General features: G+C 40.5%; 1 protein-coding gene across 1 annotated transcript in view; it reads right to left on the bottom strand.

Annotated features, from left to right (window-relative positions):
* Positions 1 to 15,877, bottom strand: part of agbl4 (AGBL carboxypeptidase 4) — a 354,108-nt gene that overhangs the window by 155,985 nt on the left and 182,246 nt on the right. Inside the window, exon 5 of the mRNA XM_061683038.1 lies at positions 1,527 to 1,743. Within this exon, the coding sequence (XP_061539022.1) occupies positions 1,527 to 1,743 (217 nt within the window). The remainder of the gene's footprint in view (positions 1 to 1,526; positions 1,744 to 15,877) is intronic.

Raw genomic sequence — 15,877 nt, 5'->3', positions numbered from 1 at the left:
CTTCACTCTCTGCTCACCATGCATACCACCACCATTCCAGCAGTTTTATTAACCTCTTCATTCCCAAAGTCCACACTATTTTTGATCAAGTTTCTTTTCAATTTTTTACCGAATGACTGGAACATTCTTCAACAAAAAATAAGACTCACCTCATTCATTCCAATATTATTGTTTGTTGTCTATGTATTTGTATTTGCCTTTATTTTGCTTTTATTTATTATGCTTTCTGCTGATTGGTCGGGATTGTAACTAAGAATCTGTTCTCAATTGTCTACCATGGATAAATAAAGGTTAAATATAAAAATATAAAAAAAATAATGTGGAATACAATCTGAATATATGATTCAACAAGATCATTAAATTGTGCTAATAACTTTTGTTTAAATTTCTGTTTCTATGTGGAGGTCGAATGCTGATGAAAAGACAAAGAAGGTAAATGTAATGTGTGGTTGATAAAAATGCACAGGAAGACATTATGACATACATTTTCTTATTAACCATTATTGAGTGAAGGGTCTTTAAAACATTTTTAAAAAAAACATATGGTGCAACTGCAACATAACACACCATGGCTTAAAAACAATACTAGCTTTATATACCAAACTTTGTATTATTGTGGTTGATTTTCACACTCTCATTACCAAACCATAACGCAAAATAACCAACATATTAGTAGTATGATGCAGTACTGTTGTACACTACTGTAAACTACAGCCACAGTAATACGCATTAAATTAATACCTCTCTGACAGTATTTAACAACACTGAGCATTTTTACATTGGTAAAGGCAGATATTTAAATTAGTATGTCATTAGAATGTGAAGGTCTGACACTGTATACTGTAAAACTAATGTTGTGATCTGTCAGTGTCCAAATTCCTCTCTACCACTCACTACCCAGCTTCAAAATCACCATAAAAAATAGCAGAGTTTACATGGTTGCATATTTCAGGTCTCTGTGGCAAATAGTTGTGAACTATAACACCATCATTAACCATTTCCATGTTATGATTTCTAAATTTCCATAGCCTTATCTCCATTTTATGGTCAGGTGCACCTTACAAATGGGGGTACTTTCATAGTCCCCCCCTGTGAAGGCAAGCCTTCCATGACAAATGTTAGCAGGACACAAGCAAAAGTCGTAATCTCTCAAGCATTTCTAATGAGTTTTTCTCCTACAATTATTTGATAAGAGCAAACGAGACTGGAGGCGACGCACATGATACACTAGCTGCTACTGCAGAGGTGAGAGCTCTGTGCATGACACATCGAGCTGCATACACACACATAACAGACAACTAGGGACTTTATATCTTAGCGAGCAACATTGGTAATGATACCATGAGAAGCTGACGTTATGACCACCAAGTGCGCCCAAACTACCAATCTGGCTCTCTCTATTCCCAGCGCATACACATACTCCACCCAAACACACACACACTCCACCCAGACAATGACCTCCCTGCTGCAGCTCTACCATGCGATAAACACCACAAACACTTTAGTTCCCCCACCCCTGAACTCACCACACTGAGCCCCAGCTGCTCCCTCCGCAGGTAGGGAAGGTTCCTGCGCTCCAGGCTGGCGAGGTAGTGCTGCAGTCTGGAGTAGGTGTAAGGGTAGCAGTAGGCGAACTGGTACACGTCGTCCTCTCGGTCAAAGCAGAAGGCAAACGACATTACATAGTTGCGCCGGTGGTCCGGACAGCGGTAGTAGTACACATTTTTGGCTGGAAGTCTTTGCCTGCAAAAGGGAAGGGCAAATGTGCAAAATGAAATGGAGGTCTACAAATAAAGTTTGAAACATGACTTAAGTAGCTGTAATATCTACCAAAAATACATATTAAAGATGTCAAGTATGAATGTCGTTGTGTTTGGTGAGATGATATGTTGAAAGCAATTGATTGTTGAAAACATCCATATTCTATTCAACATCAACAGTCAATATAAACCATGTAGCAACACCAATGCAAGGATGACACATGATTTAAAAAAATAAATCATAAAAGCCACAACGAGTTGAGGACGGCCTGCAGTTTATCTGCACATGCGATGACATTCAAAGACAGCCATGTTTATCAGTTGATCATGTTATCATTGGTGAGACTGAATTTGTTCAAATACACATGCAGCAGAAGAATAACTCGACTTTTATCAATTGCTTGGTCGTGAATGGCTGACAAGTAATAGAGCACAAAATTGCTAGTCTACGTTTCCGGACACTGGTTGACCTACCATTCCTTGGATTTTTGAAACAATGTTCCCACAGGAAATGCTAGAAATTGAAATAATCCTGGACTTAATCATGACACCATTGTACGGACACTTTTTAAGTAACATTTTAGTTAGACAAGCGGAAAAATAAGTTAACCACTTGAATATTACATCTATCCATTCATGTTTTTTTTAAATCACGCTTTTCCCCATTAGGCCTTTGCATACAGAGTGACACGGCTGAACGTGACTAAACTGTTGCACAATGTGTAGGGTTCTGCAGATACCTTTCACGGGTGGCTGACTGTCGGCCATGAGTTTTGCTGTGATTTGAAATTTTAATCGCAGTTTCCAAGTTTGAAGGACATGCAGCTGGCCGCCACCGAGGTGTCCCAATACAATATATAAAGTTAATATATTGCTTTACAATCATACTTAACAATATTTAGAATTTCATATTGTACCTGTGGCTAAAGAGAGAGAGAGAGTCTGTCGCCAAAGTGGGTGAGTTTTCACAACAAAAATTATGTTGTTTGCGCATATGAAGCAACATTTAGCCAGCTGCTGCTAAGTCATAGCAGTACAATATATACAGTGAATGTATGTGTATATATTTCTGTTCAGTTCAGTTACGTTTGACTGTGTCGCTTGGTGTATGATGGGCCTTAAGGTCGCAGGTGATCTGGAGCATCCCAGCTTACTTTGGATGAGGTTGCCAACTAATTGCAGCGCATAAATAGAAAAATAACAATTAACACCTATAGATATACTCAATATCTCCAATGAACCTAACCTGCATGTCTTAGGCATGTGGGAGGAAGCCAGAGTCCCCAGAGTAGAACCCACGCCACCACATGGAGAACATGCAAACTCCAAACAGGAAGGCTGGAGCAGAGATTCAAACCCTGAATCTCAGAACTGTGAGGCAGATGTGCTAATATTATTGTATTGATATTGTATTTTGTTTTAATTGAATTGTGCTTTCCTTCATCGTGACACCTTCACCGGCCCGTGAGACGCACGCTGTGTCGCTTGTAGGCCGTGGGCTAAATAAAGCGGACTGCTCTTTGCACCTCATGCAGAATCGATGGGTTCTGGGCCGGTATGGCTGCAGTGCACACAACTTCTCTGCTTACGCGACATGTTTTCTGTTCACACCCTTAATCCGTCTGACGTTGTCTTCCTGTCTCTCTGTTTTCCCCTCACACCACTGAGACACAGCGTGAAGGTTGTAGCAGACACACACGTGACTGCCTGTGCATCCCTTCCCACCTTGTGATTTTTACGCCTTTCTTCTGAATATCTGCAGCGCTGTCACTTTCTGAGGGTTGTGACGGTAAAAAGTCCACGCATTGGGAAAACGGTTCCGTCACAAAAAGTCTTGCAGACGCTGGGAGAGAAGAGGATAAAGAAGGAGGAAGTTGACTGATTGAAGGGTTTTGGGTGTTTGGATCAGGAAGAAAGGTGGTATGAGGAGATAAGGAGAAGATAAGAGAGTGGGGAGATGGAAGATTCGGGGTTGATATGCGGGAATTGATGGCGGGTTAGCTGCGTATATAGCGGCTGTGGGATGGCAGGGCCGCCTGTAGTGAGCGAGCATTTCTGGCATAAGATGAGATGAAGATGGTATCGGGTTTGTGATGGGAACGGGGCCTGACAATCAACAAACAGGACAGACTGCTCAGCACTAACTCTCTTAACTTCTTTGTCTGACTCACCCCAGAGGAAGGAGGCGGGGGACGAAAGACAGTTTGATGTGTTTGTTCAAGCACATAATGATCAGAATAGGCGACAGATAAAAGCCACCTTTAGAGTTCAGTTCAGGTTGCCCCAGCTTGTTCATCTAATCCTTTCCGTTTGTCAAAGGCAGGGGTAATTTTCTGTTGAGCAATCAACAGACTGCAGTGTGTCTATCTCCTCACTTGCTTGTACCATGCTCCACTCCTGCACCTGGTACCCCAATGGGATAGTAAGCATCAGTTATTTTGGAACACTTTATAACGTTTGGCAGTACTGCACATAAACAAACTAAAATCCTGAACTGTTCCCTCGAAAAAGGAAGGGATCGGGGAGAGAAAGAACATCGAGAGGAGGATGGATTTGCATGTGACTATCTGCAGAAAACAAATGCAGTGGGTCGCAGGTTTAATGAACAAATAACCATAGGAAAAAAAAAAACAACTTAATGTTACCAGGTGTAGTTATGTCATAATTAATTGTAAGTAATTGATATTTTTCAAATTGTAACTACGTGGCCTAGCGTGGCTTGGTAGCACCTGGGCGTGTCAAATATGTACACTGTATGTATCGCGATATCGGCATCCAAACCACATCCTCAGCAAGTGCCACTGTCTTTAGTTCAGTTCACTCCGGTCATTTCAGTTTGGGAATAATTTATCCACCCATTATCTAGAGTACCTAGAGAAAATTTACGGAAACAGGAAAAAATGTGCAAACTCCACACTGACAGGCCCGAGCCGAGATTTGAAGAAGAACAGTTGACTGAGAGGCAGATGTTCCACCAGTTTTCTAATCAGTCTGGAGCAGAATGTATTTGTCCTCCGACAACATACCCGTTGAAAAAAAAAAAAAAAACTACTAAAAGCTGGCCAGACTCCTCCACAGGGCATGTTCATTGACATCTGATCACAATTCATCTCTTTACACATTTAGCTTATTCGAGCAATTTCTTTCATTTTCCACTTCTTCCTCTCAACAGGGCGCTGTGTGACCTTGCCGAAGACAGAAAAAGTCCTGGCTATTGATTTTAATTACTACGGCTTGTCATGGCATTATAGTTATAGGCCATGGGAAAATGCTCTTCGACTTCAAATGGAAAGTGGTTGCCCGTAAGGCCCTCTTGAAGAACACAAGGAGGTGTACCAGCTTTTAATACCACAGTCGCACACACAAATGTCAAAATACAAAAAAAGAAAGCTTGAGGAAAACACACACACTCCCCCAGGCTTAATCTAAGCAGTGGCTGCTTCTGTTTGGCAACTGGCAATTTGTTTTATCTAAATGGTACCTTCTCCCCTGCCCATCTCTAGACGTGGTACAGTGCTGTCGCTCACAAACAGAATTATCACTATGTGGGATGAGGGCAAGAAAAAAAAAATACACACTCCCCCCCCCCCCCCCCCCCCCAGATGATAAGGCGCTCATACGTGATTTTACAATTCAGTGATTACAGATACACAAACACACACACAAACAATAAACCAAAGTCACACACACTCACACCAAATTTGAGCAAGCTCAAGGTCATGAGATGAGAACTTCCAAAGTGTCTTAAAGAATAAAAACAAAGACAATATTCACTATTATCTTTGTTTTTTACAGACCAAAGCAGAGAAAATACAGACACAAAACTAAAAAGGCAGAACATAGACATCACAAAACATTCCTGGTAAAGAACAGTTGAAAATGTTTCACGTGTAAATGGTACATCCGACTCTGCCCCTAATTCCAAACACACGTTAGGTTAATTTAACATTTAATTGTCCATAGGTGTGAAGGGGTGAAAACGTTTATTTTTCTTCTTCTAATTCACTGGTGAATAGTCCAGTGTCCACATGGCAAAACTCAGCTGGAACAGAGAAAAGCGCTGTAGAAAATGGATGGATATGGAGGCACTTTGCCAAGACTCAAGGGAGGTTATGAAAAACGCAGAAAACTCCCACAAAGGGAATACCTGGAAAAGATCTGAGGTGCTGTCAACTCAACACAGTAACTTGAATTTGCAGTCAACTTTAATGTGCGCTTAATGTGTCGACACGGGACTATGCCAACTTTGTGATGGAGCAACATCCATGTGATTTTTAAAAAAAAAATTTGTTTTAATGTAAACAAACACAAACAGCTCCTCACCAAAATGGAATTATAATAGATTCTTCTTTGCAACAAGCAGTTCCACAAAGTGATATAGTCATGCAAAATTTTGATGACAATGTACAACAAAAATGGAGGAGTTTGCAATTAAAAAAAAAAAAAAAAAAAATCAGCTTTCAATATATTTGTTAAAACCATCAGTATGAACTGACAGTAATACATAAAATGATCTGTGGAACAATCCGCCCTCTCTGGCCCCATCTTCTACCTTTAATTTGATTTGCAGGAAACAAAAAAAAAAACAATCAGAGACACAAGGCGTGACTTAATAGGTGTCAATTATTTGGTTCAGGCCACCCACCCCCATGTAGTCTCGCAATGACCTGTTACCTTGGCCTTCAGGAGCTTTGCTAAAACTATGGTGGAATATCCACCTCAGAAAAAAAAAAAAAAAAAAAAATCTCTCTCAATCTCTCATTTGCCAACAACTGGGCAAATGACTACCAAACAGCGCGAAGAAGCAACAAAAGAAGGAAGGAGACAAAATAAGGGTGAACATAGGAGTTTCCTTTTAGAGGTGGAGGGACTGCAGCCAACTGACAGAATTTAGAAGCGACAAAGAATAAGCAATAGTTCTCCTCGACAGGCATGTTTGTCACCTCTTTTTGATTTTTAATTGATTGTACTGTAAATTCCCCTCAATAAAACTTCAAACTGGTAACATTTAGTGTTATACTCCCACCCCATTACGAATAGTCCATGCTACCAACATAGCAGCCGTGGCTAACGTCACCTTGGTTACAGTGCTAAGGATAGCTTAGTATTGCTAGCGCTATTATTTTGTTGAAGCTGGATATGCGTTCTCTGTGAATTTGAGAAACAGTCTTATGCACGTTAGTGAGCGCCATGACTGTGGTGAAAGACTCGAGGGAGGGGTGGAGGGATTAGTGAAGTGAGGCTACAAACAAATCATGCTAGCTGTTTTAATACTGCAAACCCCCCTTTAATGGTTTCCTGCTTTGCACAATATATGTGCCACCTATCCTCAAAGATGCATGGGAATCAGAAGTGTAGTTTTTGTTGATTCCTCTCCAACACACGAACTAACCAACTATCAAGGGGGAAAACGATACCTCTTGCTTTTATGCTTGGCGGCGGTAATAAGAAAACAGAGACTGCAGAGGATTTGACAGTTGGCCTTTAGCGGGGCTTCACCATTCTTCGCGCCGAATTCAGCTCTCATATTGACGGTGTGGGCAGATGTCTTGAAGTTTGAAGATGAAGGCTTATAAATTGGTAGCTTTCACACATGCGACACCTTGTCTATATTTCAGAATCAATCAAGCGTAGAGGACACGCCAGTCAGAGCTCCGAGCACGCTCACAAAGGCAACCGAGGACAAAAATAACACACACACACACACACACACACACACACACATGCGTACACACGCACTTCGTTTATATCGTCCGCCTCGCTGTTGTCTCGTTCAGCTTGTCAAATGTTCATCCCGTCAATTGTTGGGAAGGTTACGTGTTTTCTAATAAGCTTGTGCAGCTGTCCTGCTCCGCAGATCCCCAGCAGCTCATTTGAGGCAAATAGTCAGTTTGGCAAACATTTCACACCCAATGACACATTTCTTTATTCCCTCGACGTAACTACATCTATAACCGAAGGGCCAATGATGTTTCTTGGCAAACTGAAACGAGGACAGATGTTAGCTTGGCTTATTGTTGTCAAACCCGGGCCCACGTCCTTGTTTTGTGCAAAAAAAAATAAAAAGAAAGAAAAATAAAAAGAACAACTTCCAAGTAATCTACCACGTTTGTATGTATATTCATGTGTGTGTACACATGATAGCATATCAATTCCAGTGGCATCAATTATCTTTTGTAATGCAAATTAAGCATTGGGGAGGCACTGTTACTAGGCAACCTGTGCTTTCCGCTACATTTTGGTAGATCTGCTTTATACAGCATGTTATATGATGGGAAATTGTATTTATTCCACTGTGGGCTCAATAAGATAGCATTTTTGGATTGTAGAGTAGATGATAGGTGGTGCAAAATAATTTAGAGATACATTTTAACTCAGTCGAACCTCGAAAATAATCTGATCAGAGATGCTGGTTGACTAATTTCTTCATTGGAAAATGGAAATAGAAATAGTAGAAATGCTGCTGTGTGGAAATCCAGAGTAAAACATAATTAATCACTTGATGTGCACGAAACTGAAGTCTCATGTAACATCATTTTAAAATTCCCTGACGAATTCTGAACTTTGTGACGTTCTGTTCAACATTTAAATAACCTCTCATGAATCCATTTTGGTCATGAAGCTGATCATGCACTGAGTTACTTTGAAAAAGCTATTTGAATGAGTGTTATAAAGTATTTTACTGTAATGGTAAGCTTGATCTAAACTACTTGCAAATACCGTAGTTTTAAATTACGGTGTATGTCGGACATGATTGCGGCGCGCACTGCAACATGACATTTTCTAGAATACGTGGTTTTGGGACTTTTTGGGAACATTTTCACTTGGAACAATCATGTTGCTACATCATAGTCCAGTTTAGTTTAAACATTTTCAAGTTTAAGCTATATGACTTCCAACAAAAATATCATGAAGCCTATCGATGGTGTAGTGGTTTACTCGCCTGACTTCTCTGCAGGCAGCGTGGTTTCAGTTCCTATTCAGTGATAGTGTGAATGGTGGTGGTGTGTCTATGCTGTATGTACCCTGTGAACGACTGACAAAAAGGAATACAGCAACAGCAAAGAATAAGTAGAATTAAGGAAATATACAGAATTTTTAAAAAATGAATGAAAAACAAATTGAGGGAACCTTATCGCAAAATTGCTTTGCTTCTCAGAGTGCTCGGTTTCTTTGATATTAAGGATTGGAGTTTTTTTTTCTTCCAAAAGGGTTTCATTCTGGTCTTCCTTGATGCAAACTGATAACTACTCGTGTTGATGCTTATGAGGTCAAGGTATCGTGAAGAATGAATGGACCCACAATCCTGACAGTGTCACTTCTTTGCATTGTATGCTGTTCTCGGGTCAGAATAAATCCTTTTGATGGCATTGAAATTTAACGCTCATCTGAAACGGAAGCAATTGCATTATACAGCTTCCTGGTAAATATGTGTTGCGTTTGTACTGATATTGAATATTGGCGACTCAATTAGTTAATTTGTTCAACAAATCCCAGAGGTGGCGACGTCAACAGTGAACAATGAACATTTGATGTAATGTCGGCTGCTATCACATCACACCCACCGAGTTCCACCTGACTTGGTAATAAGGAGCAGACATTAAATGTGCAGGGATTTCCATAAAACAGTGAGCGCAGTCATAAATCTCAGATTCTCATCTAAATAAAACACTCAAGGGAGGAGGCTAGTTTGTTGGGCTGCCGCTGTATGTTAAATACAAAGTACATAAGCGGGGCTGTTTATCTGCATATGATCTGTTTTATTTGTCCTTCTGCATTGAAATCCATCTTCTCTGGTGACTCATATCATCATGTTGTTGTATTTTTCCTGGCATTTTTTAGTTTTCTGTCGGATTGAAGAAAAAAAATGCTTTTAAGATTTTTGTTCTTCCTTGGAATAAATCATCCTGAAAATACTTAGGCGGGAGTTATGGAGTTAGTTACATGTTGCAGTCGGACTGTCAAACTGATCAGGATCAGCTTTACTGGCAAAGTAAGTTACAAGACATACAAGGAATTTGTCTCCGGTCGTTGAAGCCACTCCAGTATAACAACAAACACACATTGCCAAACATTTCTTATCATGCATATTATTTATTGAATTATGTTTGGATTTGGAGACACTCCTAAACTTAATAAATCAGAATATCGTGGAGAACTTAATTGATTTCAGTAGTTCAATTCAAAAAGTGAAATTCATTTACTGCACAGATTCATTAAACAGATTAATTTCAGAAGGCCAATTCCTTCCTAATGCACAAATTTGATTAAAAATTATTTTGTTCTTTCTAATATTCTAATTTGAGATTACCGATAGCTTTAACTATTAATCATCCAAATTATTGAAAAATATGAAATTGCAAAATATTTTACTGTTGGTGTAGGGAATCTATATAATGAGTTTTTTTTAAATTGAACTACTGAACGGTGGACGACTGGTTAGAGCGTCTGTCTCACGGTTCTGATGACCGGGGTTCAATTTCCCGTCCCCGCCTATGTGGAGTTTGCATGTTCTCCCCGTGCCTGCATGGGTTTTCTCCGGGTACTCTGGTTTCCTCCCACATCCCCAAAACATGCATGGTAGGTTAACTGAAGACTCTGAATTGGCCGTCGGTGTGAATGTGAGTGCGAATGGTTGTTTGTTTGTATGTGCCCTGCGATTGGCTGGCAACCAGTTCGGGGTGTACCCCGCCTCCTGCCCGATGATAGCTGGGATAGGCTCCAGCACTCCCGCGGCCCTAGTGAGGAGAATCGGCTCAGAGAATGGATGGATGGATGAATTAAATTAGGTTTTCCACAAAATTCTAACTTACTGAGATGCAACCGTAATGCCATGCATACATACAATGTATATTAACAGATGTTTTTTCATGCACAATACACACTGGGTGTATTATAATTTATCATATGTCATTATAATACTTTCCTCTTGCACTAGTTGTATGGATACTGCTATTGGTCTAAATGTAATTTTATTATTTATTGCTTGCAACAGACCAACAAGCAACACTTTAAATATGTTTCTTTTTTTCCTGCTTGAATTAGATTGAAATTTTAATTGAGTTCCCCACAAAAGTTGCGTGTGTGTGTGTGTGTGTGTATATATATATATATATATATATATATATATATATATATATATATATATATATATATATATATATATATATATATATAGTGTGACAGTGCCTTGACAGACCAGAAGAGGACCACACTTTTTAAAAACTAACGGAGTTATGCAATGGGAATTTCAATGTTTACTTGATTTTAGATCAATATTCATTCTGCATTTAAAACCAATACGTACGAGCGATAACATTAGGTACACACAAAATATTACAAACACTCTCAGTGTGCAGTGTGCCGCTATCCTACCTCTGTAAATCCCAATAATAATAAATATATTGTTTATAAATACATCTCTGAAAGTTTAGATATGAATTACTTGAATGTTATGGTGAACAAGGGTCCATAATGAAGTGTCCACTGAGTGTATGCAGGATAGACTTATGTTTGTCTCGATTATTGTTATATTATATCTTTCCATATGACTGGATTCTAATAATGCACAGCTATTCTGTGTGAGTGTAATTGTAAGACAGCAATTATAATCATGTAGTTTTTGTAAAAGTATATATATATATGTTAGTTGACCTAGATATTTCTTACTTTGAAGTCTTAAAGCCGAGTGAGTCATTACTGCAAAATAAACAACTGCGACAAGGATTATAGTTCTGTTTTGAGTGGATCTCATTCGCTGATGTCATGATGATGGTGCAAGTGTACCTAATGTGGTGTCCAGTGGGCGTGCTTTCAAGATGTGTTTCCTTGGGTACACATAATAAATAGACAACAGTTTAGGAGTTAAGGAGTGTAGGGTGCTATAGTGGTGGTACAGCTATCTTTTCATGGGACAACACTGAAAAATTACACTTTGCTACAATGTAATGTAGTCAGTATCAGGGGCGCATTTAGTCATTTCGAGGCCCTAGGTATTACCATGAAAATGTTAAAACCTTTGGTAGTTTTGATTTTTTTAAAAAAAGTTTGTGATCGTCTCGGATTATTGTATTCTCCGCTCCAATGGGAAAACTCCTCTTCATATTATTCATAACACAACCCATTTTGCTCCCGTCTTCCTGTTTCAAGTCTGCACATCTACAATAAGAAGATGGAATAGCCCATTGCATGGGAAGGGAGGGGGGAACACTCAAAACGATCATTATTTTAAGCCTGTGAATTAATACTTAATACTTCAAATTAAATAAACCTTACGAATCAGTTTTTATGACAAGTTTGGGAGCTCCTTGAAATCTCAGGGCCCCAGGCAATTGTCTATATTTGTCTCATGGTAGGTCCGCCCCTGGTCAGTGTACAGCTTGTATTACTGTATTATGTATTACTTAATATTACTTGTATTACTATTACATTGTGTGACTGTATTATTGGCTGATGGGTCGAATCTACTGTAGTCAGTTTGGCCGAACATAAACTACTAGCTCATCTGTGACGTGGGCCACTGTAGCAATTAGTAGTAAGCAGATGATCACTGTGCCCTCGCCACTGTGGCGCCACCGGTCCCCTGTGGGCAACAGGGCAGGTGCACGTTCATTTGGAATAATGGGGCAGTGGGGTGGGGGTACAGATTAAATACACGCATGTATTCACGGAAAGACTACCGAATAGACACACCTATGTAATAAAGCGATGAGACTTAAGCCCCTGTGGTAAACAGAAGAAACCGTCCGTCCATTAATTGTGTGATGCAGCATTTCCCTGGGTGCAACATTATACTCCCACAGCATTATCAGTGCGTGCGCGCGAGTGCATGTGTGTGTGCCACGGCGGGCCACACAGACTGCCTGGCGCCATGAAGACTGAGTCATAATAAATGATGTCTCAAGACAGTAGAGACCAAAGCAGGATACAACACACACACACGCACACACAGACACACACTGACGCAGTGCCACCTTCTCCTTACCTGGGAAGTAGCTTGACTGTTGCACTGCTGTGGCTTTAGGCTTTCAAGCACAATGTCTATTGAATACTATCATCACTGGTAAATGTGAGTGGAGGAGAAAAGCGCTCATGATCTCACCGTGTGTGACTCCCACAGTGAGTCAGACGGCTGATGTCGAATTCTGCATCAAACTCATGTGTCCTCCTGAGTGTATACGGTAAGTGTGTGTGTGTGTGTGTGTCATGAGGTCACACAAACTGATGAAATCATTGTCAGAGGCAGGCTATGCGAAAGCTATGTGACACTTTCTGATATGATCTAAATTCCTGACAGAGAAGAGCTCACCTGCTTCTGTTGTTGATCTTTATAAGAAATGGAAAAAATAGATATATCAGAGGCCAACTGGGAGCTGTGATACTTGTTGTTTTGTTGTTGTTGCTTTTTTGATGGATTTGAATTCAAGGTCAGATGACAAAGATGTTATGGGGTCAGTTAAAATTCATATTTGAATTGTTTCTATGTTATGTAATACATGCACATAACTGCCAGCAAGTTTTCAACCATAGTTTAGCTAAAAATGAGGTTTTTATGACGCATATTGAGTCCTCTACGTCTATCCACCGCAAGGGCTACCAGAAGTGACGTTGCAATTGACAAACACAGCGCGATACACTCTATACACAATGGCGTGCAATGTGTTGGAATATGTGGAGGAGGAGGATTTCGAGGTACAGGAGCACCCAACTGAACTTGGCATCGTCAAAGCGTACATGTTTGAGGCGATCAGACAGTGACAACGACGAGCAGCCAAGTAGCAGCTGTACAACAGAAAAAGAGAGTGGCATTTTTCAGCACGACTATATGCATGACATATTCATATATGTTTCAGTGACACGGCACAAGTTTTTACAGAGGATGCAGTATTCCTATATATTGTGTGCCCCTCGCTCGAGTTGCGTTATAACACGCCGCACACAAAGTCTTTGTGTCTCTTGGCTTGTCATATAGGCAAAAGTACAGACGACAGTACTGAAAAGTACTGTGTGGGTCTTTTTTTCCTACTCCCCAGTGCATAGTAACCATAATACAGTCGTATCCATCCGTATCAGAGCCATAGTAAATTTTGGAAAAATACATACTTTGTTTTTATCAAATGAGTGTTTACAGCTACCATATCACACTTTTACTGTCATGATGAATATTGAAATATATATGGGAGTAGACATTTAAAATCATCATGATATATGTTGTTTTGCCTTAGTTTACAACAAATCTGTTGGATGCATTGACGTACCCCAACAAGTCAAGCTATTAAAGGTGGTGTGTAAACACGTCTATGCTAACACATTTACAATCACATAGTTTTTTTGAATAGTCCAAAACATGTCTTTGTATTGTCGATTACTTAATTGTCTTCTCATTTCAACGCATCACTGACATGAAGCTTAGTCAATGCTTGACCAGTTATCGATCACCGTACTTAATGAGTGGGCCTCTACACTTCACCTCAAAGCACACGATCCAGGCTTGCCAGGATCGTGTTGCACACAACATAAAAAAATGAGTAACTTTTCTTTCAAAAAACAAAAGGCACACTGTCTTGAAATTGCGGATTTACAAATGTAAACAGGGTGACTTTTCAAGTCATGTTGTTAAAGTCAAGCCGAGTCTTTCATATGTTTTAGCGACTTGAGTCTGACTCAAGTCAGGTCATGTGACTCAAGTACCCCACCTCTGCTGTACGGTTAATAAAGGTTTCATGATGGCAACAGTTCGACACGTGTGTGCCATTAGTTCCTATGTAAACAACTGCTTTGAAAGCCAAACAGAGCTTTCTAGAGTCTTTTGACTTCAAATGTTTCCAAAGTGTCCAAATACTTTTCCTCTAAAAGGGGAATATTCCTACAGTCACTACTCAGTATGATTTATTGCATATTAAAGCAAAGGTCTGAAATAAAAGCAATGGCAGTTCTAAAAAGCAAGTTTGACCATATTTGTATCACAAATAGAGTAAATGAGATCATCAAGTCATATCAACAGGTCACTGAGGTGGTGACATATTTTAGTATCATAATCACGAATCGACTATTAGCCACAATAGCACCGCCGCGTTCTCCATTTCGATGCTGCCAATATCATCTACTTCCTCACTCTCTGCCGCCATCCACACGCACACACTCACACACCGATAATCCCCCCCGACCAAGGCTACTGCTGGTCTTGGCACGAAGATGCCAGCCTGTCTGTGTGCATTTCCCTCGGTCCAATAGCGGCAGCTGGGGGCCTTGCTGCCCTGTCTGCTTCTATACCCCCGGTAGATCAGTCTCACACACACATACACACAAACTGGTCTCACTATGTGTGGGCCTGGGGTGGGGAGTGTGCTGCAGGAAAGGAGGAAGGAGGAAGGAACAGGGTGGGACGGACGAGCACTTGGCCTCTCAGACAGCCAGATGCTGCCAATTAACTTCTCCGGCCACCACGGGGCTGCGGCGGGGAGAGCGCTTGCCTCCAATACAAACAGGCTCCTCACACAGACACACACAAACAGACACACATACTTGGTGATAATACGACCAGCATCTTTCAGCATGGAAAGTGTGCAACAAGATAATCAGGCCCAATGTACCACTACACCACCAGTAACAGAGGTTGCTTATTTTATTAAAAATAATTAAATACTTGTGTTTGCTAGTCTCCAAGTTACGAGTACTTCAAATACATTTGTTTAATTTGTTTTCCACTAAATCTATAATAATAATCATAATATTTTAGGCGGCACAGTGATGAACAGGTTAGAGCGTCTGCCTCACAGTTCTGAGGATTGGGGTTCAATCCCCAGCACCGCCTGTGTGGAGTTTGCATGTTCTCCCCGTGCCTGCGTGGGTTTTCTCCGGGCACTCCGGTTTCCTCCCACATCCCAAAAACATGCATGCTAGGTTAATTGACGATTCTAAATTACCCGTAGGTGTGAATGTGAGTGCGAATGGTTGTTTGTTTGTATGTGCCCTCCGATTGGCTGGCGACCAGTTCAGGGTGTACCCCGGCTTCTGCCCGATGATAGCTGGGATGGGCTCCAGCACGCCCGCGACCCTAGTGAGGAGGAGCGGCTCAGAACATGGATGGATGTATGGATGGATAATATTTTAATTCT

The sequence above is a fragment of the Phycodurus eques genome, chromosome 8 (genome assembly GCF_024500275.1).
Source record: "Phycodurus eques isolate BA_2022a chromosome 8, UOR_Pequ_1.1, whole genome shotgun sequence".
Lineage (NCBI taxonomy): Eukaryota > Metazoa > Chordata > Actinopteri > Syngnathiformes > Syngnathidae > Phycodurus > Phycodurus eques.
The sequence above is the reverse complement of the archived record's forward strand: the minus strand, read 5'-3'. Positions and strand labels throughout refer to the sequence as shown.